The sequence below is a fragment of the Takifugu flavidus genome, chromosome 4 (genome assembly GCF_003711565.1).
Source record: "Takifugu flavidus isolate HTHZ2018 chromosome 4, ASM371156v2, whole genome shotgun sequence".
Classification (NCBI taxonomy): Eukaryota; Metazoa; Chordata; class Actinopteri; order Tetraodontiformes; family Tetraodontidae; genus Takifugu; species Takifugu flavidus.
The window spans coordinates 10049540-10077535 of NC_079523.1; the positions used below are offsets into that span (position 1 = coordinate 10049540).

General features: G+C 44.5%; 2 protein-coding genes across 12 annotated transcripts; one reads left to right on the top strand and one right to left on the bottom strand.

Moving 5' to 3' along the window:
• The first annotated feature begins 852 nt into the window (after positions 1–852).
• LOC130524061 (voltage-dependent calcium channel subunit alpha-2/delta-3-like) lies at positions 853–23674 on the top strand. Of its 6 annotated transcripts, XM_057029773.1 has the most exons (38): positions 879–1166; positions 1523–1772; positions 2887–2968; positions 3694–3900; positions 5208–5324; positions 6688–6747; positions 9363–9525; positions 9975–10106; positions 10584–10644; positions 10749–10899; positions 10978–11052; positions 11136–11225; positions 12635–12748; positions 13351–13429; positions 15293–15426; positions 15724–15741; positions 16852–16923; positions 17061–17141; positions 17227–17301; positions 18567–18650; positions 18803–18874; positions 18963–19024; positions 19114–19181; positions 19308–19353; positions 19467–19730; positions 20103–20198; positions 20304–20425; positions 21118–21195; positions 21268–21329; positions 21400–21444; positions 21544–21606; positions 21929–21999; positions 22087–22162; positions 22331–22371; positions 22487–22542; positions 22858–22975; positions 23070–23392; positions 23475–23674. In XM_057029773.1, exons 1-37 carry the CDS (start codon positions 1067–1069, stop codon positions 23269–23271), a joined length of 3687 nt encoding a protein of 1228 aa, XP_056885753.1. In that variant the 5' UTR covers positions 879–1066; the 3' UTR covers positions 23272–23392; positions 23475–23674. The 6 variants fall into 6 exon arrangements, with proteins under 6 accessions (XP_056885758.1, XP_056885754.1, XP_056885753.1 ...); XM_057029774.1 differs by having other exon boundaries at positions 877–1166; positions 23070–23674; XM_057029776.1 differs by lacking the exon at positions 15724–15741 and having other exon boundaries at positions 880–1166.
• Positions 23669–27740, bottom strand: LOC130524063 (uncharacterized). 6 transcript variants are annotated; one of them, XM_057029789.1, is made up of 9 exons: positions 27610–27739; positions 27496–27519; positions 27089–27385; positions 25987–26136; positions 25788–25886; positions 25579–25677; positions 25032–25121; positions 24833–24870; positions 23669–24755 (listed from the first exon to the last, which is right to left on the bottom strand). In XM_057029789.1, exons 1-9 carry the CDS (start codon positions 27641–27643, stop codon positions 24666–24668), a joined length of 921 nt encoding a protein of 306 aa, XP_056885769.1. In that variant the 5' UTR covers positions 27644–27739; the 3' UTR covers positions 23669–24665. The 6 variants fall into 6 exon arrangements, with proteins under 6 accessions (XP_056885769.1, XP_056885768.1, XP_056885770.1 ...); XM_057029788.1 differs by having other exon boundaries at positions 25032–25127; XM_057029790.1 differs by having other exon boundaries at positions 25032–25127; positions 25788–25874; positions 27610–27738.
• Between the last annotated feature and the right edge of the window lie 256 nt (positions 27741–27996).

Sequence of the window (27996 nt, forward strand, 5' to 3'; positions counted from 1 at the left end):
AAATAAATATCGTGTTTATACACTCAGAGAGATTACTGGGTTTTAGACATTTTATGGGAACATGTTTATTTATAAAGATTAAAAGCAAAAATCTAATGTAAGAGAAACACGTCGGACACTGCTGGGACGCAGGGGGACTTTCTGTCGGACCAGTGACTTCTGGACTGTTTTAATGGTTTATAGAAGTAACCAGGGTCAGAGAACACAAACTGTGCGGGAATCAGCCAGCCTGAACTGCAAACATTGCTGCCTGATTGATTTTCAACTTCAGGGATGCGTGGCTCCGCGCATTCCCCTCCTGTCGCTGCTGCGCGCCGCCGATATGCGTTTATGTGACCCGCTGCTCCGTGTGGGTGGAGGTCGCGACATTATTCAGGAGATCCTATCAAAGTGAGAAAATGCACCTTCTAACCCACACACACGCGCGCGCACCATCACTTACTCGTGGAAACTACAGGATTAGACCTGGAGAACTGGAGGAGGAGCTTGTTTTTTATTCATCGATAGTTAATTAAAGCATCCGGGGAGGCGGCGGAGGAGCCGGGTGATACTGTCCGTCATCGAGCGCGCAGCCACCTTATCGGCACGTCCCAGACAGAACCGAGCTTCTCACAACTTTGATGTACGACGCAATTACTAAACTAATAAAAGCTTCAAGCTTCAAGTCGTTGCCCCGGCGGAGGAGGGGGTGGGGTGGGGGGCAGGCATCCCGCTGCCCTGACAACATTATCGCCTCCTAATCAGATCTGCGAAGTGGACGATGGGGACGCGCGCACGAACTCAAGTCTTCACCTGTGCGCAATCTTTCTGCGTCCGAATAGTTACTGAAAAATGAAATCCTGCGTGCGTCTGACGTCATCAATCAACCTCGGACCAAAATGATGGGTCATGTTAAAAAATTAAACCGTAATAACGCAACAGATTTTCAGCCGTGAGGGGAAACACTCCGCTCATGTCGCTTCGGCTTCATCCGCGGGCTCGTCGCAGCGACCGCGCGGAACAATCCTGCAACGTCAGCGTAAAGACGACAAGTTGAGGGGGGGGGGGGGAAGAGAAGCCGAGTTCGATGTTTGCTTGTATTGTTGTGCAGGCGATTAATTGTGAATTAATTTGGGAAAAGAGAAGCCCCCGAGACTGGAATCACCATCCCAGGGAACGAAACAAAGGTCCGTGAATTTTGCAGGGGTTTCCCTCTCTCTCTCTTTCTTTCTGCCCCTCTCCCCTCTCTATGTCTCTCTATCTTCTCTTTTTTCCTCTCTCCCCTCTCTTTCTCTCTCCCTCTCTTTCTCTCCCCCACTATTTCTCTCGCCCTCTCTTTCTCTCTCACCCTCTCCCCCACTCTTTCTCTCTCACCCTCTCTCCCCCTCTCTCTCTCCCCCTCTCTCCTCCTCTCCTTCTCTCTCACCCTCTCTCCTCCTCTCCTTCTCTCTCACCCTCTCTCCTCCTCTCCTTCTCTCTCACCCTCTCTCCCCCTCTCTCTCTCTCCCCTCTCTCTCTCCTCCTCTCCTTCTCTCTCTCTCAGATGCGGTAGTGAACGTGCTGCCAGCGCCGCGGTTGGAGTGGGTGCACCGGGGGTCCAGAGAAAGGTGGCGGGAAGAGCGTCCATTACTGCTGCAGATTGGTCGGTGTTTCCGGGCGGCACTGGTGAACATGTTGGGGGTCTGGAGGCTCCTGTTGGCGCACGCGTGCAGCACCAGCCTCCCGCTCTGGATCATCCTGGGCTTGAACGCGGTGGAGACGGCAGGGTCCCAGCAGGGGATCCCACTGTCAGTGTGAGTGAGGAGCAAATGTGCAACTTCAAAATGTGCCCGATGATCTGCTCTCTGTAGACCTGACATGTGCCAATATTAGTTCTGTTTTGATTTGAATGGATTTCCTTTTTTAAAGTCTTTCATTGCCTTTTGTGGTGCTTGTCTGTTTGTTTTATGTTTGTTTTTTTTCTTCGAAACACCTCTCTGGTCAGGTCAACACGTAGGTTCTTGGTGCAGGAATCTTGTAATTTTATGTGATTTTGAGCAAATGATTAAATGAATTGAGGAAGAATAAACAACAGCTTAAATATATGAGTCAATTTACTCAGATTTGTTCATTCCTGAGGGTGGATTATGTTATTATCCATTTTATTTCATAAATGTTGCAGTTACTATAATGGTAAATCTAACAGCTGCTCCGCAGATGTTCACTAACAATATAACAATAATAATTCTCAGTCTGCACATCTGGGAATGTCAAAACTTTCTACTTTGGGTTCTGCGTAAATATATGACAGATATGAATGCACAGCGCAGGTATTGTCATGCATAGCTCAAATTTACAGTATTTTTAAAGATTCATTTCAGACTTTAGTTGTTTGAAATGGTTTAATGCATGGAAGGTTGGAAAGAACCCCCCCCCCCAAGTCTTTAAAATATTATATTAAAGGGCAGGATCGAAATAATCCACAGGATTTTCCAAAGCTGATGATTGCCAGACGTTAGATTTTCTGAGACTCTTTCAGAAATTTCAGCTGATTTACTGAACAAAAATTGCTGCACAGGTGGTGAAAAGCTAAAGCCGCACTGCAGCAGAGGCGGCGCGTTACCTGCCACTCGCATCTAACTTTGCTGGACACTCACACAAACTAACTCACGCACAGCTTGTTACAGCTGAGCACAGAAATCATCAGATCATCTCTGGGTAAAATAAAGTTCAGAGGTGTGGGACATATGTCAGTTTGACAGTTGACCGAAAGACAACCTTTAAACCCTGGTGGCTAAAGAGGAGAGGAGGGCAGCAGAGCGGGAATTTAACTATCATCTGTAACTGCTGCTCTGATTCATCATCTATATCGAGGAGTTTGAGTGAGTCACAAAATTATGATTCGGTTCTTTTTTTCTTGCGTTGCAGCGTGAAGCTCTGGGCTTCAGCATTTGGTGGGGAAATCAAGTCCATCTCAGCTAAATACTCTGGATCACAGCTGCTGCAGAAGGTATTAACTTCCTGTTTCTGAGGCTTGTGTGACGCGCAGCAGCATTCTGAGCTTCACACACGGTCAAGCTGCACATATTTTATCACAATGAAGGCTGGAAAATCTGGTATTCCCTCTGCAAAGGTATTGAGAGGACTCAGGTGTGTTTTTCAGAGGCAAGGTTGTGTGTGAGCGTGCGTGTGTGTGTGTGTGTGTGTGCACTCGACACAGTCCATTAACCACAGCTCTGATTCCTCTCCCATCTCATCTCTCCAGTTATCTCTCTAGAGTCAAGATTTTCAACCTCTGGATATGAAGGCGACAAGGAGACAAATTGAATTAGAGCGTGTGAGGTTCACGAGCACGCGCGCACGTGTGTGTGTGTATGTGTGTGTAATATGATGAATGACAGACAAGAGGCAGTGATGCTGCGCGTTAGATCCCCCTTTCTGAACTTTCAGTGGTGTTCCCTGTTCAGAGGCCTCTGACAGCACGTTAAAAAGTAATAAATGATCAGAATTTGTTGAATAAGCTTTGAAAGTTATTATTCTTGAATCCAGCCAAGGTTTATTTGAATAACCCCCAATGACATCATGCTGCTGTAACCAAAAATGATGCTAAAGTAAGAACATTTCCATCTGAGTGTCCCTCACAACCATCCTTCACTTCCTCCTGAGCTCAGCTAACATTTATTAACCTTTTGCACGTGACCCCCCCCCCCCCCCCCCCCCCCTACTGTTTTCCAGGAGCTGTGGGCCATCACGGCGCCACGCCCGGGGACCAACTCCAGCTCTGAGGTCGTCACGGTCAAGGGGGGCAGAATGACTCCCAGAAACACGTGTCCGTGGGAGGAAAGTTTGACGCCCAGAGGGCCACGCAGACACGGGGAGAGCTTCCAGGTTGCTTTCAGAAAGCGGCTCCAGTCTCCAAATATAAGCCCCCCCTGCCCCGAGGTGACCGCTCATTTGAAGCTATAATTTGGTGCCAAATATGCATTTTATTGCAAACATTTTTGCAGTGCGTCCTGCAGAATTACTCCCTTTTATTGTGTGTATGTAAGCACTTTGCCTGTCCTTGTCCATGGAGGCATGTCCAGAGAGAGCTGTGCTGAGCCAGTCAGCATAAAGCAGTGAGCTGTGAGAGGAAAGGGGGGGACATTTCATTAGGGGGTTGATCTTTATGCTTCATCATTTGATGTTTAAAGGTGAAATACCTCAAACTTATGCAAACAGTAAAAGCACATAGGGTTCGCCTTTGATCAATATGGTTGATCGCTGCTTCTGATGGAGAGGGTTCAACCTCTTCCTGAAGGGGTGTATGTGTGTGTGTGTGTGGTGTGTGTGTGTGTGTGTTGGGGGGGGGGGGTGCTGAGGCAAAGAGGACAGGCGTGAAATGAACTGTTCTGCTCCATCGCGAGCACACACTCTTCCTTTCAGTAGGTAATTTGTCGCCTCATGTACTGGAGTGTTTGTGTGTGTGTGTGTGTGTGTGTGTGAGAGAGAGAGAGAGGAGAGAGAGAGAGAGAGAGAGAGAATTTGTCCTCATATTTGTGGTAAACATGTACTGAGCGTTTTAAGTGATTTTAAGTGACACTGAGAATAACAGCATCTGCACATGGGTGTGTACGTGTGTGTGTAGGTGGTGGTGGTGGTGTTGGTTGGGGGGGTCCGCACAGGTGGGTATGCAATTATGTAATGTGAATGCGGCGGGCTTTGTTCCGTACGTCTCGAGGTCTCCTGAATCCAGCAAAATCAGCATTATGTGAGTTGTAGTTCATTACCCAGAACCAGCCGAGCTTGACACGTTATTATCTTTCCTCTGTGCTTTGACTCCATTTCAATTACCCTCTTACCATGCGTTCAGCCTTCAGATCTACCCCACCCATCTATACTGACCACCCAAAATGCCCACTCCCTGCCTATCAGAGAGACGGAGGCAGCATGTGCCGCCAATGACAGATTAGATAGAGATTATCAATCATTCTGGGTGTCATGATTCTTCTTATCAATATTCATTTGAGACCAGCATGTAATCCTTCCCCTTTGTGGGGTGCAGGCAGGGGAACCATTGTGCTCTTTATAATGCAGCACATGAAAAACACACACGCAGAAAGAAATTGTCTTTTTTTTGTGTGTTTGTTTCCCATTAAGTGGAGGTTGATTGGTTAATCACCCACGAGAACTGAACCCACTCCACTTTTACCTGCAGCCAGTGTGACATTGACATTTACTGCAACCAGGTCTTGTGTGTTATCTTTCAGAAACATAAAGAGTTTGTAAAGACAGTCAAAGTGGAAGAAATAGATGGAATGAAGCTGGTCAAAAATCTGGCTGTGAAGATGGAGGAAGTCTTCCAGAAAAAGGCAGAAGCCACCAGAGTAAGTGAAATTAGCCTTCTCATTAATTTAAAAAGATGAATTTACCCACATTTGCTGGGATTAATAAAGAAATTGGCCTGTTCATTATAGGGGCTTAAGAAAATGAATTCTGCAAAACAGAAAATCACATCATATATCATTAGTCTGTAATTTGTATTTGAGAGGAAATAACCCAAGAAAGTAGTTTAATTATAACAATTTATGAGGGGTTTTGTCTCGAAAAAAATACTGGTGCCATCTGTATTAATGAGAGATGGGATGCAGTTTTTCTTTGCTGTTAATTAAATACTGCAAATATTTAGAGCTACATGTTTAATATGATTTTTTTTGACGATACACAGTAATTATTTGTGCAAAAAAGTTGGCAGGAATAAGGATACAAACACCTTTAAACGTCTAATAAAACGGGTTATTCTTAAATAAAGAAAAGACTGATAAATACAGCGAGGCTCCTTTTGTTCCATCTTTTGATAGTGCGCGTTCACGCGGCGCACATCACGCTGATGTAAAAGGTCGTTCACGAATCTGATCTCAGGTGTAATTTATTATAGTTCGCGTTGGTTGTCGCCTCCTGCAGCCGCCGCTTTAATAGCGCACCTCGCAGCGACTGCGGGGAAATGATAGCGTTTATCTCCGCGGGCCTGGACCCGCGTCCGCCACATTTCTGTCGAAGCTGCAGAAAGAAGCTTCATTTCGCGCCTGCATGAAGAGTATTTGGGAGGGGAAAATCCTTAAATTGAGAAAAGTCTGTAATGAGCGTCGGCGAAATGCGTCACTTCGTTAATATAATTGCCGGAATCTTGAGAGAAATTAAAAAAAGAAAAATTCTGGTGATTTTATTCTTTCTCTTTTTTACGTTTTTAAACGACAAACACGGGCTGAATTCCTGCACCGTCGTCCGGTGGTTTGTGTTTGCGTGGCAGTTATTTTGACACGTGTGACAGATGTTAATGGTGTTTTGGGCTCTGAAGGGGAGAGAGTCGCCAACGTTTTTCTGACGATATTTCCCGAACCAGGCACATTTGATTTTTTCAGAAGGGACTTTTATTACAAAGGCTTTTGCAGCTTTGCGAGGCTGTCCTGCTGCAACCCGCCTCCATTAATCACCCCTGAGCCTGCTCACAGTACAGTGGCTGAGGGTTTATGCGTATTCCTGTCTTTAAAATACCGCACACATAAAAGTCGGCTAAACTAAAAACAAGTATTCAGTCCATTTAAAGGTCATTATAAGGTTTTGAAAACTTGCGACGCGCCAGTTTAAAATAACTTAAGGGGAAGGGGGAAAAAAAACTTTCTTTACACTTGAAATCGGTCGTTTGCGCAACTTTGCGGGAGTTATTAACATTTCTATTTCTGTCCTTAGCGGCTGGTGGAGGCAGCAGAAGAAGCGCACCGTCAGCATGAGGAGAACCCCGAGCTGCAGGTGAGGACAGAAAAGAGAAGAAAAGGAAATGAAAGGAAAAGAAGACAAGAGAAATAAGTACAAGATAGTGCGTCATTAGGAACCTTGAGTCGAGGATGGGCAGGCGCGGCTGCAAGGTCAGCGAAGGGCACTGTAGGCCCTTAAAGTAGCCTATTTAATTTCAATGACGTCGTCCTTCACGCTGATGTCCCGTCAGGGCTTTAATGCTTCTTTGATAAGTAATGTCATTTAGTCTACGGTGGATTAAAGACTGCGGTGTCCGACTGCGCTGCAGAGAAGCGGATGGAGCCTGCAAAGAGAGGGAACAGGAAGAAACTGTAAAACTGTAAAACAAAAGCGGCCTGCGTCATTTTCAGTCCGACCAGGAGGCGTTCAGGGACCCTCTCTCTCCCTCTATTTCTCTCTGCCTCTCTCTCTTTCTCTCTCCCCCCGCTGGATAAAGACAGATGGAATTCTTTGGCTGGCAATTCTAGATTGGAAACCCACTCGAGCAACAAACTTGAAATAACAGCATTTAATAGTTAATGGAAACGTTTAAACCTTGTGAAAACGTCTCAGTCTCATCTTTCCGCGGGTGACAACGAAACAAGGAGACTAAATGAAGGATCCTAGACCGCATAATAGCCATTTTTAAAATTCGTTTTCATCAAAGAAACCTAATTTATCTATTAATTTGCCTAGATTTGCCACTACCAAAACTGTAATAAAATATATATTTTAAAAATCCCCCCCAAAATCAACATTTTTATATTCTCAGACTTCTCTGCCTCCTGTTCATTTTATCTTATGAATCTCTAAATAAGGAAATAATAATAAGGAAAATTTAAGATGCACTTGCGATGATGTGGTGACGTCATGGCCTAGCATCATTTGGGCGGCCTCGCCTCCTCTGACACCACATGTTTCATGCTCCATTTCACTGACCAGGGTGAGATAAGCTTCTTATCTCAGTTGCTCCTTATCAGGATAGGGGGCTGTTACTCCTTGACCCCCACCCCCCACCCCCTTAATGATTGTCTGAAAAAGATGAAATCTATGATGAAGCCGCTCCTTCTGCTCAGCATAAATTCTGAGGCTTGATCTGAAGGTAAAGAGTAAACAGCTTCCATTACGATGGTGATGTGATTCACAAAGAATGAAAACAGGAGTGAACATCTATTGTTTTCAACCTATTTTAGGATTTAAAGAAACATCTCGAATAGCTAATAACACTGTCAGAATATGAGGGGGGCCTTTTCTTACGTCATTCCGTTTTCAAACATTTCTCCTTCAACTCTATAGACCCTCCAGCTCCACATGTGGGAGAATGTTTACCCAATCAGGCCCAGCAGCGTGTGTGTGTGTCTGTGGGGGGGGGGGGGGGGGGGGGGGGCAGCTCTCTGCAGCGGGGCCTGTGCAGTGCTGCAGTAAGAGTCAGTGGGGCGTCTCGGAGCGCTGCAGCTCCCGTGGCCTGCTCTACAGTAATAACCTCGCTGCTTAACGTGCCTCTCGACGGCGCGATCGTTTCTGCTGAGGCTGCACGTTTTCCCCTCCTCAGTCCGCAGCCCACTCTCTCACCACACCCCCCACCCCCCCTCGCCGCTGCAGCTCTTCAGTGAGCTGCTCAGGCGTGGTATGAGCTGTCAGGGGCTGCTTGATGGTGATGCCAGTGCGGCCTCCCCCGAGTCCATCACCCACCCTCTCCCCTCCCGCCCTCTCTCCGTCTCTGTCCCCCCCCCTTCTCCGCCCCTCTCAGAGCACCCAGTAACGACCGCAGGCCATGCAGAGGCCGCTCAAACATAATGAGGTAGTCTTTCAGACAAACAGATGGGTTTCAATTCACCGCCAGTCATGCAGCCCTTTTTCACACGTTTTTGTCATTTATTGACTCCAGCTGCAGTTGCAGAAGTCCCTCGTTTCTGCACACTGGACCAGCAGAATTCTGCAAACAAAATCTAGACGCCCACCCCTGTAACTGTTGCTGAAAAAAAAACTGAAAGTAAAGCAGGTGAAGTGATCTTTGCCTCACTGGATCCTCACGCGCAGCAGAGTTAATACCAAACATTTGTCACGTGTCTTCCTTTAATGTATATGCCTCATTTTGGGGGGCCTTTTTATTCTTCCAGCCTCTCATAATGACGCAGAAACACACCCAATTTTTTTTTTAAAAATAATCTACAAATTCCGAATTAGGAAAAGTTTATTTATGTATTCATTTTTTTTTATTTCTGTTATTGAGAGTGAGGAATAAATGTTCCCCCTGACTGATTTCCTAATTTCACCTAAATGTGAAAACAAGACTCATTTAAATATTACTCCTTTTTAAAATATGTGATCTATTACTTAAGCAAACAGGACAGAATTTACTGCCTAACAGGTGCTGTGATACAACATGTTCTAGTGCTGTTTATTGTGTTTAAAGTTACCTGTGGTGTAGAAAAATAAGGTTTTGTAGTTAACAAGCAGTTCCTTCCTAAAGTTTTATATACAGATGACAGCACCATTTTGGAGATGTCGCTTCCTGTCCGGTCACCTGATCACCACACTATGAGTACATGTTGCTTAGGACTTGATGTGTTACAATAACGCTAAACGAAAAGATGCTTTTTGTTTGTTGCATTGCCTCTTTTTTCTAGTATGAATACTTCAACGCTGTGCTGATCAATGAAGTGGATGAGATGGGAAACAACGTGGAGCTGGGGGGAGAGTTCCTCCTGGAGCCCAACGACCACTTCAACAACCTGTCAGTCAACGTGAGCCTCAGTGTGGTGCAGGTGCCCACCAACATGTACAACAAAGGTGTGAGCGCACACACCAGCATGCAATACTGCGACACTGGAGGAGAGTCAGCAGCCAGGGGAAGAAAAAGGGCCTGAAGTCATATCATAGTCACAGTTTGGGATCGATAAGAGAGCAGATAGCAGAAGAAATAGACCTCTCACAGAGCGCGGCCAGGGAGCGGAAAGATGTTTGTCATATGTAAGCTGTTCAGCCGCTTCTTGTCGTATTATGGAGCGTGTCACCCCTCAGAGTACCACCGCTGCCGCTTTTGTTCGGCTTTAATAGACTCTCCATAATTCTCTGTTCACGGCACAAAGAGAGGGAGGCAGGAGGAGGGCAGGGGAGAATTTATTCACACTCATTGTATCTCCATTGGGGGGGTCAATAGGAGACAAAGGTCAACTGTGCACCCAGGACTGGAGTGATTATCACTGTTTAATGCATGGATTTCCCTCGGTGCTCCTCAGATCCTGACATCGTGAACGGAGTCTACTGGTCCGAGGCGCTGAACAAAGTGTTCGTAGATAATTTTGAAAGGGACCCGACGCTGACCTGGCAGTATTTTGGGAGCGCCAAAGGCTTTTTCAGGCAGTATCCCGGTGAGGAACATCAATATGTGTGTGTGTGTGTGTGTGTGTGTGTGTGTGTGTGTGTGTGTGTGTGTGACTGAGATAAAAGGAAGACTTGTCTCAAAGGAGCCATCAGCACAGGATAGAGAAAAAAAACACTCAGAACAAATGATTTAGAATCACTAAAGGGGTAATTTGGTTAATGTAGTAATTTTACAGATCATCAGAGAGGATACATATATACAGACTGTAATTAATCAGAATTTGTCAGAAGGGGTCCGCGCACACACACACACACACACACAAAGCACTTCCAATTTGTATAATCAATCTAATGTTATGTGAAGTTTACTGTTTTAGTTGACAATGTGAGTAAAACTGAATTTTTTAACATTTTCTTGACTGGCATTATTCACACACCGACAGCTACAATAACCTTCCAAACACTGTAGTTCAATTTTTTTTTAAATGTCACCCTCTTAATTTCCTTTCTTACCCACCTGTCAGGGGTGAAGTGGCATCCAGATGAACATGGCGTGATTGGGTTCGACTGCAGGAACAGAAAGTGGTCAGTCCCGGCATGAATATTTCACCTTCCTTCCTGTATCTTCTGTTTCTTCCTCTGTAAGTCCTTAACCAGGCTAGTGCGCCGTTCATTCCCTTCTATCTCAGGTACATCCAGGCCGCCACCTCTCCGAAGGACGTCGTGATCTTAGTGGATGTCAGCGGCAGCATGAAAGGTCTCAGGCTGACCATCGCCCGACAGACCGTCTCCTCCATATTGGACACACTGGGAGACGACGACTTCTTCAACATCATTGCGGTGAGATTTGCCCATTCCCATTTTGCGTGTATGTGTAGTAACTGGTTGCACTGGCGTAACATCAGAACCTTTCCTCAGTATAATCAGGAGATCCACTACGTGGAGCCGTGTTTGAATGGGACGCTGGTGCGGGCCGACAGAACCAACAAAGATGTGAGTCGGCGTCGCACCGAAGGGATGACTTTGCTCATGTCGATGCTTTGAAACCAGGTTTATTCGTTGCTCTTTATCGGCAGCACTTCCGGGAACATCTGGACAAGCTGTTTGCAAAAGGGATCGGCCTGCTGGGCGAAGCTCTGGCCGAGGCCTTCACCATCCTCAGCGATGTGAGTCTCCGAACGGCCGAACCGTCACGCTAGCTGCGTCGCGTTTCACTGTCTGTGGAACGATTCGTTTATTTGGTGAATCGTGTGAAGGATCCATCAAGTTGTGCGCAGCCTCTGCGAGCCCGCTTTGTATTCGTTCCACTGAGGGACCGCGCTTGACCAGAACATTAGGAAAAGTTTCATTTCGCCACCTGCATTTGTTTTCGGTGACAGCGAGCGTTGGGGTATAACGCTCCGGCGTTGTTCCGCACTAATTAGAAAGAGTCGCCAACTCAAATACATCCGCGCATTTGGGAGGCGTGTCGCCCATGGAAACGCTCCAGTGCCGCTCCTGTTCCGCCCCGCAAAGAGGGACACATCTATTCTGAAGCATGATTAATGGCCCTAATTAACACCAATGATTAATAACACGGCTGATTGGAACACAGAGCTGATAAGTCCAGGAAGCAGCTCTGCCTTTTTATCTCGCAGTCTTCAGGCGAAGTGAGGCCGTGGTGCTGAAGCTGAGGGGGCCGCAGCTTCTACCTCTGCCTTCGTCTCATTAAATAAAGTCCCACAAAGAATATGCTAATCAGCTAACCGGTCAGCTACGACTCACTAAAGACAAACTAAATAAAACCCAGGCACACATCCCTCATTGCATCATTTGTTGCGCCATCTCCTTCCTAAACAACTGTGATTGATTAGATTTTATCACCAATCCTTTATCGATCAACATTATTGAATATGTCTGATCTCATTATATTTTATATCAACTCAATTATCCCTGACATAATGAGTTAAAAATAATTATTTTAATGGGTAAAGGAAGAGAAATCATGCTAAAGGACATGTTTGTCAACCCAGTTTGTTCATCTTAATACAAATTTTAAACCAGTTTGTGAGTTGATTATGACCCAGAGGTGTTTATAAATAGTTTATATCCATAGAATATATTTTGACACGTTAAATCACATGGAAATATTGAAATGAATTAGGTCTAAATCCAATTAAGTTCACTGGACTGTGGTGGTTTGTTGTTAAACTGTCAGAGCTTACTGGGACATTTCAATGGAACAGACCACCTGATGTAAACAAACCTTTCATTGAGATAAGACCTTTTCCAAATCGCAGTCTCCAAACTTCTGTTTACATCTTTTTTATTGAACCTTTTAATAGCTGTGATTGGTGCTTTCAGATGGAACCCAAAGCTGTGTTTTCTGCTGTTTCTGTTAACAACCTCCCATTGTAGCACTTCACCTCGGTCAGCTGTAGCAGTTTGTTCTGCAGGACTCTTTTTCCTCCCCACTTTCACCCCATTACAACTCCATAAACCCCTGAATTACAGTGTTGTACAGTCTCTAAGCTCATGCTGCATCTATTCTGCTGTTATTTGTATCTCACTGACAACTTTGCATGTCTTTTTGCAGTTTAATCGCACCGGACGGGGCAGCGTGTGCAGCCAGGCTATAATGCTCGTGACTGACGGTGCCACAGAAATGTATGATGATGTTTTTGAGAAGTATAACTGGCCAGAACGAAAGGTTTGTCCTCCTCTTAGATCCCTCTTTTTTAACTCTATGTGTTGTCAGCACACTCTGGAAAGGAAAACACAGTTTAGTTGGGGGATTTTTAAGGAGGAGAAAAGCACTTCTGAGCATCAGGAATAAACCATACTCTTACTGCTGTGCCCCTCAAAAAGCAGCCAAAATAATAGCTTCAAAGCATGTTGGCAACATGAGCGGCAACATTTAGCAGGACACCCCCCCAAAACACCCTGAGGGCTGCTATATGGCAGCCGTTGAGTGTTTTCTATATGCTTCATGCTTAGCAAAGCATCTGGAGCCAATGAGCCGTGTGGGTTTGGCAACATGTCACAGTGTTCTTTAAAAGTACAGTTAAACGTGTCCTCATACCCACCCAAAAGCCCCACAGAGTAGAAAAACGTCCAACTTAACAGCAGAAAGGCACACTTGCTAGCAAATGAATTAAAGTGAAATCCAGGAAAGCTTTTAATGCATTTTTGTCCTTTTCTGAATAATCAGAATCGGTGCAAAAGGATAAAATCCAAAAAGACACATCTTTGCATGTTTTGCGTAATCTGTCCATCTTTGAAAGGGCTGACGTCTACGTGTCCCCGGCACAGGTGCGAATATTCCCTTACCTGATTGGACGGGAGTCGGCGTTTGCTGACAACCTGAAATGGATGGCCTGTGCCAACAAAGGTTTGGAATTTTTACATTCTTCAAGACCACTTTGTGCATGTGTGTGTGTGTAGCTGAGGATGTGTGTTTTAGATTTGTGTACATTTCCTGTGCATGTGCACATGCAACGGCTGTACCGCGGGGCAATGAAGTGGCGCTTGGGGGGGTTCAGAGGTCACCCTGCTCTAATCCCTCTTCCTGTCAGAACGTCTCCCCCTCGGCTGCTCTCTGCTGATGGCTCTCACGTGCCTTCGCTTTGGATGAGTGCACGCTGGAAGGGAAATTCGCGACCGGGAAAACATGTCGCAGCTCACAGCGGGGAGACTAGCCACAAATGCAGTTTTGCATAGACCCCCCACCCCCCAAACCACACCACCACCTCCTACACACACACACACACACACACACACACACACACACACACACAACACACACACACACACCACCACCAATGAGGAATAACCTTACACTTCAAGCATTGTCAGAAACAGCAGGAACACATGTGGGACTTTTACTCAGCAGTCAGAAGCACTTAAGACTCAGCTTCAATTAGCAAAGTTTCTAGGTGATTCCTGGTAGTAGTGACCGCGTGGTGGTCATGGTGATGATGATGGTGATGGTGATGGTAGTGATGGTGATGGTGGTGATGGTAGTGATGATGATGGTGATAGTGGTGGTGATGGGGTGTTGGTTGTGGTGGTGGTGATGATGTTGATGGTGATGGTGGTGGTGATGATTGTGGTGGTGATAATAGTGATGTGACAGTGGTGGTGGTGGTGGTAGTGGTGAGGTGATGGTGGTGGTGGTGAGGTGATGGTGGTGAGGTGATGTTGATGGTGATGGTGGTGGTGGTGATAATAGTGATGTGGTGACAGTGGTGGTGGTAGTGTTGATGGTGGTGGTTGTGGTGGTTGTGGTGGTGATGAGGTGATGTTGTTGGTGATGTGATGGTGGTGGTGGTGATAATAGTGATGTGGTGACAGTGGTGGTGATGATGGTGGTGGTGGTGAGGTGATGTTGATGGTTGTGATGATGTTGATAGTGATGGTGGTGGTGGTGATGATGGTGATGGTGGTGGTGGTGGTGATGGTGATGAATGTGGTGGTGGTGGTGGTGGTGATGAATGTGGTGGTGGTGGTGGTGGTGATGGTGATGAATGTGGTGGTGGTGGTGGTGGTGAGGTGGCTGTGCAGCTGTGAGGTGGGCCCAGACTGGAGCACAATACAAGCTTCACATCAACTAACTGAATTTCCCAGCAGAGTTTTTATCTGAAAGCCTTTTTTATCCCACTTGCTCTGCTCCCCTGTTGAGACTATCTCACTCTGTCTCTGCTGTGGTGGAGCTGCACAAGTATTATGCTGACTGAATCTGGGAGCAGATCTTCTCTTTAGGGGGGTCTGAGACTGGAGCGTACACTGGCTTCTGTTGTCAGTGTAGCAGGAATTTACAAATGTTAAAGGCCCAATAAAAAGGATCCTGCATCTGTTTCCCTGGATGCAGCCTCCTTCTAATCAGATCTTCTCCAGTCTCTCTAAACCATTTGGACCAGAACAAGATCGTTTAGCATAAAACATCACTAAGAACTCGGCAGGGTGAACTCTCTTCTCCCTTTTTTCAGTTTAGACCTACTCAGCCATACAGGTTTTCTAGATCTTTAACTTCTGCCATTCACATAGCCTGTGTCCTGTGATTTAATGTCCTGGAAGAATCAGCTTCTTCAGCTTTTCCAGATCTCTCTTTGTCCATCTCGAGGGAAAACTCAGATTTGAATTAACTGAATTCAAGCCCTGGTCGCTGTGTTCTATAAAGGTTCCTCTTTGTGATTCAGATGCTGGGTTTTGCTAATCCCATGAACAGACGCTGCATAAATCTATATTTGTGCAGGGTACTTCAGCCAGATCTCCACTTTAGCGGACGTTCAGGAGAACGTGATGAGGTACCTTCATGTCATGAGCCGCCCAAAGGTCATCGACCACGAGCATGACACCGTGTGGACTGAAGCTTATGTGGACAGTGCTGTAAGTATACATTCCTTTACTATGCAGTTATAAATTCCTGTCTTTTCTGCAGTACTTCGTCCCAATATTTACCACTCATGTTATTTTTTATACTAGTGTAGAGTAACCGGATGCATGTGTGTGTCTCCGCCATCACCTCCTTATTCTCCTCCCGCTGCTCGAGAGATTAGCCATTAAGAGCTCCACAGAGACACCCCCCTCCAAATGATGTTCATCTGGCTCCACAAAGTCGATGCACAGCATGAACGTGAAGGCTTTAACTGATTGAATGTTTTTATGTCTCCTCTTTTATTTAAGCTTTCCCAGGCTCATAAGGTAAATATCTCCACACGATCTAACCCTGCCGTGTCCTCAGGTGGAGTCGAGTATAACACTTAGTTCAAAACTACCATGAAGAGGAAGATCAAATTAATATGAGATAAAGCAAAGAGACTCGCTAATGGTGACTCATTATGAATAGGAGGTGAGGAGTGGTTCGTGCCCGTGAGAGGCGGAGGAGGACTGGATGGACATTTATTATAATTCTTTACAGTCAGGAGATGATAAGAGAGTACACTGTAAAACACACACATACACACACACACAGGCGGGGAGATTGTCCTTTGGAGTGTGCAGTGTACTTGTATCTCAGCCTCAGACACACCATTCATCATTCTGTGGATCATTGCATTTTATCTCCTAAAGCCCATAATAAACCTGACACTGGAGAGAGAGAGAGAGATGGGGGGAGGGTGGGGGTGGACATGAGGGTGGTTAGGCTTAGGTAGGCTTACCTCTGTGTGTGTGTGTGTGTGTGTGTGTGTGTGTGTGTGTGGTGTGTGTGTGTGTGTGTGTGTGTGTGTGTGTATAAACAGTCCCCAACAGTCCACTTTCTGCTTCCATTGTGCGTTATGAGGAATTCAAGCACCCTCCATTCTTCATTTTGTCAAGATAGCTGGTTCACTCTGCAGTTCACAGATTGTTCGCCTAATACGTGTGCGTAAACAAATCAATGTGTGCACACACAAACAGAAACACACAGGTCCGACTGCGAGGTGAGGCGAAAAGCGGACCTACTTTAACAGTGCTCATGTTTAATTATGTCAGCCTTCATCCCACCGGCCTGACCTCATCTCCTCCTCTGTGACCTCCACACACACACAAACACTCACACACACACATCCATACACACACAAACACTCACACACACACATCCATACACACACAAACACTCACACACACAATCCTGAGTACAGAGTCCTCGCAACTCTGCAGAAACCCATTCAGCGGCTGCTATGTTTATGAGTGATTTATGTTCCATTTGTCTTTAGGCAACGTCGCTACTTTTTTAAAAGTTCACCTGAGGTTTACCATTCCTATTCGAGCGCTCCGATTCAGGTGTCAGTATCAGAATTCAAATTTCCGGATTTCTGCCTGTTTTTCCAGCTGAATGAAAAAGTTGGGCCAAGTCTGATGACCACAGTCGCCATGCCCGTCTTCAGCACCAAGAATGAGACAGTATGTGGCTTTACTGTAATAGCTGACAACTTTTAATGTACATAACCCCTACTTAAAAACATTTGAAAGGTTACTGTTCCATAAAAGTTTCAGCCAAAGTTTTTTGTTTGTGGCTTGTTTTGAATCTGTTCATGCAGAAGAACCAGGGTATTCTGTTGGGGGTCGTCGGAACAGACATTCCTCTGCCGGAGTTGATGAAGCTCATCCCAAAACATATGGTACAATCAGCTGTTCTCGTGGTTTTAAACAATTACATTAATCTTCTTTTTTTGAATTCCTTCCTTGTGTATTTGGTGTCTGTAGCTCGGGATCCACGGCTATGCATTTGCTATCACCAACAATGGCTACATCCTGACACACCCCGACCTCCGACCTTTGGTAACCCAGCTTTCTTACTTTCTGCACCTTCACAGCCAACAATCCCTCACTTCACCCTGTTATTTTCTTCTCCTTTTGTTTTGATGATGACATGAACGCCTCAGTTAATGAGTGCATAAAGACACAACTGTGTGGTTCCAAAGCCGAACGTATAGTCAGTAATCCCCAACTTTTCCTTTGATGTATGCATGCAGGGATAAAGGCCACTCATAGGGCTGGCTGGCCTGAGATTTCCCAGAGGTAACTTAACACTCGCTGGCAGAGACCACAGCCACTCACTCTGGGACCGCTGGTTCCTCAGGAGCTATGGCTGCGCTAGTGGATCTGTGTGTGCCAGTGTTAGTGCTATTCCTCTATGTGCAACCACGTGTGTGTGTGTGTGTGTGTGTGTGTGTGTGTGTGTGTGTGTGTGTGTTTTGGTCTATGTAGTTTTTTTTTGTCACCGTCATTTTGTGGCTAAACCTGTGTCGTGCTTGTCGTTCTAGAATGTTTCTTGTGAACCAGACACCATAAAGTGGGAGTTCAGACTGAGTCGATCATAGATAAACCTGATGTATTGATCACAGAGGTTTTCATTTAAAATATGCTGTCTAATTACTAAATGATTATGTGAGAAAATAGCGATGTTAAACTTGATTCATAAATGTCAGTGAATGTAAATAAAAAGAGAATGTAATGATTTGCAAGACCTATAATGGACTCACAAAGCTTTGATATCTAATCATTTAAACATTTTTTTTCCCATTCAACATTGATTTTGACTTAATTTTCCCAAATTCCTACTTCTGATACCATATTTGGCTCATGTAAGAGCATATTTTTAGCTGGTCAGCAGGAAGCTCTTTCTGTTGGTCCTCAGATCAGATCAGATCGGGTCAAACCTGCTTTTGAAGATGAAAAGAAAGTATAAAACCTGTTTAGAAACTGAGAAACAAACTAAGTTTCTAACAAAAAGATTCTAACTGCGTCTTTGATTTTAACAACAGTGAGCATCACGATCTCACAAATCTCTGGGGAAATTAACATTTTAGCTTTGTTTTAATAATTTACAAATCAGAACATTCTGTTTTTTGCATTCTATCAAATATCCAAATGTTTGCTACCAAGTTTCTACGTTTTGAAGTTACGTATGTGTCACAACTTTCATCCATGGGTGAGGTTAGATTCCTAGACGTTTACGCCATCGTTAAATGTTTAGTCAAACTTCAAAACGTCAGCGGGGAAAAAGGGCCTTGGAACAGTAAATGTTGTGTTCCTGTGTCCAGTACCAGGATGGTCAGAAGAGGAGGAAGCCAAACTACAGCAGCGTGGATCTCTCAGAGGTGGAGTGGGAGGACAAAGATGACTTTGTATGTTGTATATTTCGTTTTACATTGGTTGTGTGTTTCTAAAGATCTGAGACATTAAAAGGAACCGTAGTTGTGCAGACTGCATTCTGTGGCTGCAGCTGGATTAATGACCCTTCACTAACCTCTCTGCCCCTCTGCCTTTTATCTCCCAGCTACGCAACTCTATGGTGAACCGGCGAACCGGGACTTTCTCTATGGAGGTGAAGAAGACAGTGGACAGAGGGGTAGATCTGCTCAGCATCTCACACAGATGATGGATTGTTGCTCTCCAGAGTCCAAACTCAACCTCCTCTGGTTCCTATTTACTTTCAGAGACGAGTTCTGAAGATGCACAATGATTATTACTTCACCGACATTAAAGGAACGCCGTTCAGGTGCCGTGGGTTCTTACAGAGAAGCGATGTGGGTTATTTTTGTCTCATCCGCACAGTCATTGGTTTGCGTCCTCTGTCCCTGTCTGTAGTGTTGGGGTAGCTCTCTCCAGAGGACACGGGAAGTACTTTTTCCGAGGAAACGTCTCCGTCGAAGCCGGTATTTCATTTCGACTATTACAAGATAGAATGAGATGTGTTACGCTCAGTGCTTGTTTTTAAAGGGGGGTTGTGAGCACCTCTCCAGGCTGGCATTGCTGAAGCGTTACTGACTTGTGTTTTTCAGGGCTCCGTGATCTGGAACAGCCAGATGTCGCCCTGGCAGATGAATGGTAGGGCCGGGGTTATGGAAGTGGGCATTCATGCATTATGTAGGTTATTCCTCCATGTTCGTCTGGGATGTTGATGCCTGTGACGTAACAGTGGCGCTCTGTTCGGACCACAGGACCTACTGCAACACAGAGGAGAAGCATGAACACCGTCACCTGACCCAAATTCAGGCCATCAAGCTTTTCATGACGAGCCGCAGACCAAACCTCAAATGTAAGAATCACGCCCAATTCTATAAAACCTGGTTTGTTTGGGGTCTAAAAGATGAATTTCAATGTGGTGCATGTGACAGAGAGCTGATCCAGGAGGTGTTATTTGATGCGGTGGTCACTGCTCCACTGGAGGCCTACTGGACCGGGCTGGCCCTCAACAAGTCAGAGTATGAAAATATGTCATTTTTCACACCTCACTGCCTTTATTAACGTGATACTTGATGGTTTTATATTGGCAAATCATTTAGTGATTTGTATGTTGAGGTATTTGACCTACAAAGAGCTATTAAAAACTTTTTTTTTAATCCATCAGCCTTTTATAGTACATATATAAAAAACCTGAGTACTGACACATTGTAGCTCAAAAGTTAAGGACTTTTATGGAGAGAAAAGAATCACTGTACATGGTTCACTGTACTGACGTTGAAGACTAAATTTCAGGCTAAATTCTGCACAGTTTTATTACAATTAGAAGCTTATCTACTATTACCAATGTCCCCGACACAGGAAATACACACTAAAACCTTTTAAATCAACAGGAACTCAGACAAAGGGGTGGAGATCACCTTCCTGGGTACCCGCACTGGTCTGTCAAGGACCAATCTGTTCATTCCCGCTGATCAGCTCTCTAATCAGTGAGTCCCACCACTCATCGTCTCTCTAATCATTACTCACAGCCTTCATCACGCTTGATGAATGTAATCCTTTATGACTCAGCTCCATTCTCTGCCCTTCCTCAGAGATTTCCTGACAGCGGAGGACAAAGAGGGTGTCTTTAATGCCGATCACTTCCCTCTGTGGTACAAGAGAGCGGCCGAGCAGGTCCCAGGCACATTTGTGTACTCCATTCCCTTCAGCACAGGTAGAGTAAGAGCAATAAACCTTTACCTGACAGGCAGAACGGCAACTAGATCAACTAGAAAAGCACTCAGAGATCGCAGAAACCACTGGCCTAAGATCTTTGGAAGATCAAAGGTCAACGTCCCTTCGGAATCCACAACAAGGCTCATTTTTAATATATCCTAAAAATTTCATTTAGATCTGCTCAGAGCTTCAGGTTGTTCACAAACAGACAGACAGACAGCCACGTGACCACCGTGGCCCAGGCTCAGCTCTGTTAATTGAACAAGCAGCTTGAATACTTCTGGTGGTTGCTGCTTCATATTCCAAACATTTTGGGAGTGCATCTGTTTCTCCTGAACATTCTGAGGGTTATGCATTGTGAATTTTACCACTGTCTTCCCCTCCCTCGCTGGTTTCCTGCAGCCCAATGTTCAGCCTGCTGGAGGCAGGAGGTAACATTCAGCTGCATTCTTCAGGACATTTACCACCTTCTCATTCTTAATAACTCCTCTAACCACTCCAGTTTCACCATTATTGCCTGAAATGTCCAATTACAGCCAGTGTTTCGGAATTATTGGAGTCATCTGGCTGCCTGGACTTTATTACTGGGACCTAATGGTGTGCAGGTCCCTCTGAGTCAGCCAGATGAATCAAGGGCTCCATCTAGTGAAGAGAAAGTGTCATTTAAATAAGTGTCCTTCCTCTGTCCAGCTTTAGAAAATAAGAGCGTGGTCTTGGCCAGTACAGCCATTCAGCTCCTGGATGACAGAAAGTCTCCAATTGTTGCAGGTAAGATCTATTTAATCCAGCAACGAATGTAGTTTACTTCACTTCTGTTTCCATTGTGCATTTTGTGCTCAGCTGTGGGGATCCAAATGAAACTGGAGTTCTTTCAGAGGAAGTTCTGGACTGCATGCAGACAGGTACAAACTAGTATGCACGATGGAACGATTTCACCGTATGAATGCAAAAGGACTGTTATTTTCTGCACAGTGCACGGCCCTGGATGGAAAATGTAGCATCAGCTGTGACAGCGAGGTGACAATACTTCACACAACTGGCAAAAAAGTACAACTTCAGGCCTTTAATTTCACTTCTGTCCTGCTAACGTTTTATTTTACTTGATCCTCCTGACAGGACATTAACTGCTATCTCATCGATAACAACGGTTTCATTCTGGTCACAGAGGAGCAATCTCAGGTAATGACATCAGAGGAACAGGAGAAAAACTTCCCTCAAGCCATAAACGAGAGATTACAAGTGATTACATTAGGGTCGTCCTCTTTCTCTTTTAACTTTTTAAAAGCAAGAGGGGTTTTTTTTACATTTCAGTTTATTTTGCTATCAATTCACTCATGTTGTTGCAAAGGTTGAAAGAGAAGGTTACAGTCTTCACAGTTGACTTTTAAACATTCCACCTTTTAGTAAAATACCTGTATTTTTCCATTGCTGCCTGTTTGATTAAACAGGCTGTTTATGGTCTGTTGCATTTGTCCTGTTTGTGAGCTCACTTCTCTCTCAGACAGGGCTCTTCTTCGGAGAGGTGGAGGGCGCTGTTATGAACAAACTCCTCCAGATGGGCTCTTTTAAAAGGTCAGTGGAGTGTGCGTGTGTGTGGGGGGGGGGGGGGGGGGTATTGTGGACACAGGAAGAGTTAATGATGATGCGTTTGCATCGCAGGATCACCCTGTACGACTACCAGGCCCTGTGCAAGGAGTACACAGGAAGCAGCGACAGTGCTCGCACACTATCAGACGTAAGTGAGACCGAACAACAAGTGGTAAAAGAGAGAGTCACCACTTGTGGAAAAGTGGCCTACATCTGCAGCATATACGTCAGCATTGATACTTAGCTCAGGGTTTGCAGTCCACACTATAAAACAGACTAAAAGCAATAACACTGCGAATTCTTCTCTTTCATTCAGCCATTCTCTGTCATGAAGTGGCTCCTGACTGAAATTGTAATGTAAGAATAACATAAATGTCTTTTCTTGATTTATGAGGATGTATTATTGTACAGGAACTATAAGTTATTGTCATTAAGGTAACATTTATTTGTCATTTTATTGTTTTCTGTGTAGATTTCTACTAGAATTTAACCTGTACAGCTGGTGGAACTTGGATCTTTCCGTTAAAGGTAACTGGTAACACTCCGCTACCTTAAACTGGCCTGGAGCGCCCCAAGAGGGAGGGTCTCGTTTCCCCAATGTCAGGAAACGTTAAACATAGAAACCACTTTTTTAGACACAATTTTAATAACTCTATTATAAACTTGACTACACTATATACATGTTTTGATAAATTCTTACATGTGACACAGAAGATTCCGTGTAACTCTGGACTATCCTGATCCACCGGGTGTTGATGCACAATCATTCCTCTGGTATTTGTTGTTTTTGCGAGTTTCCGTCAATGTTTTGTCAAGTTCTGTCCGTTCCCTTCGTCCATTCAGCTCAGAGAACTCGAGGTAAAACCTTGATGGTACCTTGCGATACGGAGTATCCCGCCTTCATCTCTGAACGCACCATCAAAGAAACAACAGGCAACATCGACTGTGAGGGCTGCGTCAGGTACTCGGACCTTATTGCTGCGTCTGAAACTGTGAATGTTCATCCTGCTGTCCCGATCCTGGTATTTTAACATCTGCCAATGTTCGGGCTACAGATCTTTTGTCATACAGCAGATTCCCAGCAGCAACCTGTTCATGGTTGTTGTGGACAATAAGTGCGACTGTAGCAGCGTTCCTCCAGTAACAATGGATCCCATTGAGATCATGTATATCCTTTCAACAACAGCTTTCACTCCGTCTGACTGTTTTTATTTTAGTTTGCACAATCCAAGTCCTGCATGTGATATAAATCTATAAATATGGGTAAAGTTGTTTCAGCCTTGACACCTGTGAACACAACGAGTCACTTAAATGTGACAGGCTGAAGTTTCAGAAGGACAGGAAGAAGCCTGAGTCATGCCATCCATTCCACCCAGAGGTGAGACATGTCCGTCCGTCCGTCCATTTGTCCGTCCATCCATCTTCTTTTATTACTGACAGAAATATTGTGCGTTCTCCAGGAAAATGCGATGGAGTGTGGCTCAGCAACGCGCCTCTCCACTGCTTTAACAACAGCTCTGCTTCCTCTGATCGCTGCCGGCATCAGCAGGTGACCTCTAACACCAAAGTGGACGTCAGTACGGACTCAATCAAGACAAAGATGCTCCTTAACCCATAGAGAACATGGCCAATCAGAAATTAAAGTACTCACACCTTTGCAGCTGGCTGTGCTTTATTGAGGAAAAATAATATCTGTAGTACTGAAATTTACTTCCATTTTTGCAGAAAACATGAACCATGTGATGATAAAATCCTTGCGGCACTGATGGACTGATGTGTCCTGAATGTGCTAAAGCTAAGATTGAAGTGTAGAGTAAAAGAATGTATGCAGCCTGAGTACAGGGCAGTTCTTAGAGATAAGGGGTCCTTTGTCCAAAGGATGACAACTGGGATACAGTACAGTTTTGTGTGTTTGCTATTAGGGGAAACAATAAAAATGCATTTGTGGAATGTAAACTACAAAGTTGTCACAAGTGAAAGCGATGCACAATGCTCTGTATTTATGATGCACAGTTAGTAAAACACGAGTGCTCTCACGTAGCTTTCAGGTTTCCAGCTGTTTCTGGAGCATTCTCACGGTAAGGCTCATAACACATATCTGACTGGCCACAGACAGCCTGACCCCAGTTTCTCCTTTATTTAAAGCTGAAGACCTCAAACAGTATACTGCAAATGTGCATGATAAACACAACTGAATTTATGTCAGTCTTAATTTGTCCAGTATTCTATTCTTAACCACATGTTTAAAACCGCTAATGAAATGAAATAATAAAAGAATATTTTATTTCCTTCATCTGTCCTTGATATTTTCTCATGTATGTGTATAAATTTGTTTATGTGCTACACAGTGAGGACCACAATAAGGATTTCATCTCCACATTGAGGACATTTGTGGAAGTGACTTTAGTTAAGACCAGGGTAACAATGTTGGAATATCTAACAACAATAAAAAATATTCATGTCTTTCTTCTCCTTTTAAGTCCTCACTGTTTTTATTAATATAAAGTAAAAACAAAAGGGAACCAGAACACCGCCCTGAGGAACTCTTTGTGTAAGGTAGTAGCCTTTCCTTGAAATGCCATCTTTTAAAATTTGATATATATAGATGTATATCTATATATATACTGTATATATATTTTATGTCATCTGACTTAATGACGTTCCACTTTACTGTAAACTATGTCCGTCTTGGCAGGTGGAGTCAAATCATCAGTCACGGTGCAGTACATGTGGTATTCACCCTTTAAAAAGAAGAAGAGGAAGCTTTTAATAATCAAACACAGATAAAGCTGTGTCATCAAACCGGTGTCATATTTACCTCGGTTTCATCTTTTTGCCTTTTTCTTCTCTCAGACTCTGAGGAACAGTGAAGCAAATATTTAAGTGACCAAACTGTTAAAGTTTAGTTAAGTTTAACATTATGGATGCATAGTGTAGTATTTATCTATGAAAGCTCTTAAACTCCTGGCATTGTTGGGAAAGCTACCATGGATCTATTAACATTTACATGAGTTTACCAGTTCTCCAGAGCATCAGTCCCAGTAAGATCACTCCGACAATCACTCCAAAACAAGCCACAGCTATGATCAGCTTCAATATCCACATTCCTGTTGCTAGGAGAAACCACACAGCTATGAGTTCTGAGTCTAAATAAACATTAAGGATCTTATTTTTGCTCATCACAACAGTGTTCCATATTGACTCCTGCTTTATGAAGTTTAACTAAACATTAACAAGGTTTCCTTTTCCCCCTCAAGATTCAAAGTGTTTGTTGCTGTAGCAAACATGTTTCTGTCTACAGTTAAATGTTTCCTTTGCTCATTACCGTAAATATTGACCGTCTGTGCCAACTAAGAATGTGACAGACAGTCAGAGAACCTTAAATGGATGTTTAGGTAGGTGGCCAAAAAAGCGCATTAGAATTTGGGAGTGAAAAAGAGACGTGAAACATCAACTGCATGTACAAATTAAAAGTGTCGCAGTCAGTAAACAATGGCATGTGCATGTACAAATACAGCATGAGAACTGTGCTTTTGTTCATATATGTTGATTTTGTCTTCCTACCTTTGTCTTTATTCTTCTCATCACTCCCACCTGATGCTGCTCCACCAGGATTTAAGGTGGAAGTGAAAACACCATCAGTGTTGGTGAGAGTCCAGCCCGCTGAATGACGAGGACAAGGTGGGGATGTATTCAGTTGTCTTTGGCTTGAGCTCTTTCATTTTAATCGTCTCAACGTTGCTGCTTGTGTCAGTGTCATCTTGACTGTTTACCTGTGGGCCAACGACTGCTTGGACCAGAAGAGCTTGAACTTTTCCCTTGTGTTTGGGTCTGCTTTGGCTGGGATTCTGTCGGAGCACCTGTTAGAAAAACTGTTTAACTGTCCGTTCGATGTTACATCCATAATGAAAAAAGTTGGAACTTTAATTGTGTGAAATATAACAATTCCAGACTTAGAATATATTTTGTTACATGGTGTAGGAGGTGTTAAAGATGCTGCTCCATCAGGTTTTGAGGTGGAAGTGAAAACACCATCATTGTTGGCGAGAGTCCAGCTTGAAGAATGACGAAGATAAGGTGGGGTGGTGAAAGCTGAGGGTGTTGATTTACTCCTCATCACATCTGTAATAACAGCAAATAGATGTTATTCTCTTATTGTGATACTGACACAACTACTGATGTGTGTTTTACTCCTGACGTTCTAAAGTAATATAACCAAAACAATCATTGATCAGGCAAATAAGACAGAAATGGTTAAAAGAGATCAAGGAACAGCAACAAATTGAGAAGTGGCTGGAAAAGGCCGGACTGAAAGACAGCACAGAGGCACTACTCATGGCCCCACAAGAACAGGCCCTGAGCACCAGAGCAATAGAGGCCAGGGTCCACCATACCAGACAAGACCCCAGGTGGAGTCTGTGTGGAGACGCCACTGAGACGGCCCAGCACATCACAGCAGGGTGCAAGATGCTAGCAGGCAAGGCATACATGGAGCAGCATAACCAGGTGGCTGGCATAGTGGACAGGAACATCTGCACTGAGTATGGGCTGGAGGTCCCAGGGACCAGGTGGGAGACACCCCCGAAAGTGGTGGAGAACAAGCAGGCCAAGATCCTGTGGGACTTCCAGATCCAGACTGGCAAGATGGTGGTGACCAACCAGCCTGACATAGTGGTGGTGGATAAACACCAGGAGACAGTGGTGGTGATAGATGTAGCAATCCCGAGTGATAGCAACATCAGGAAGAAGGAACACGAGAAGCTGGAGAAGTACCAAGGGCTGAAGGAGGAGATGGAGAGAATGTGGGGCATGAAGGCAACAGTGGTCCCAGTAGTGATTGGGACACTAGGGGCAGTAACACCCAAGCTGAGTAGATGCTCCAACAGATACCAGGAGCCACATCAGAGATCTCTGTCCAGAAGAGCACAGTTCTAGGAACAGCTAAGATCCTGTGCAGAACCCTCAGACTCCCGTAGAAGACCAACGTCTGAAGGAGGCACCACCCAGGAGGGCGAGGAAGAGATTTTAAAAAAAATATATATGTCCATATTTAAGGCTAAACCCAGTGACTTACTCTGTATGGTGATGAAGGAGGTGCCGCTGTGTGGAGATGGAGATTTTATGTCTCCAAACTTGACGGTATAGAAGCATCGTACCTGCACCACAGCAGGCGCGCTCTGCTTTGAGTGAATTAGCAGCTCAGTTGCTGTCAGAGTTTTCATACATGAGAATGAAACCCTGTTTTTTGTCTCCACACTGTAGACAAAACACTGATGCACAGTCTGGTCTGATGGAGTCCGACAGTGCAGTGTGACAGAATCTGTCTCTGTGATCAGATGTTCAGTTATCACCAGTTCAGGAGGAAGAAGAGCTGAAAATATGGATAAATACAGATAGAGAGCAACACTGACTTAAACATGTAAGCAACAGATGATTCCAAACATTTCTATAGTAATAAAATGCATGAACGTTCAGACCGACCTAGTGTAGGACTGTAGAGGAGATCTGTTGAGAATATTTGTTCCATTAAAAAACATGGACAAAAAGCTGTAAATAAAAAGCCATCATGGTAAAATCAAATTTAGTTTAACTTACAGAGGAGGACGGCAGACAGCGAGCGTCCAGCCATGACTGAGACTGTTCAAAATCGTCCAGGACTCTGATCGACTGATCAGAGCATGAAACTGTGATCTTGTAGGTGTTTAGCGGAAAAAACCACAACCGGAACTACAGGCTCTTAATAGAGGGACACAGTGAACAATCAAGAGAGACTGTTTGACTTCAGTTTTACATCTGATCTGCTTTTTATTTTAACTGCTATTAAAGCAAAGTGACGTTTCCATGTGGGACCAGAGGAAAATTAAAACTAAGACACACAACCCATGTGCAGCTCTCTTTATTTTACTTTATTTTAAAAACACTTAAGATTTCAAGTGATATAGTAGACAAGCACTGTAAAAAATACTATCTTTCTTATTAACA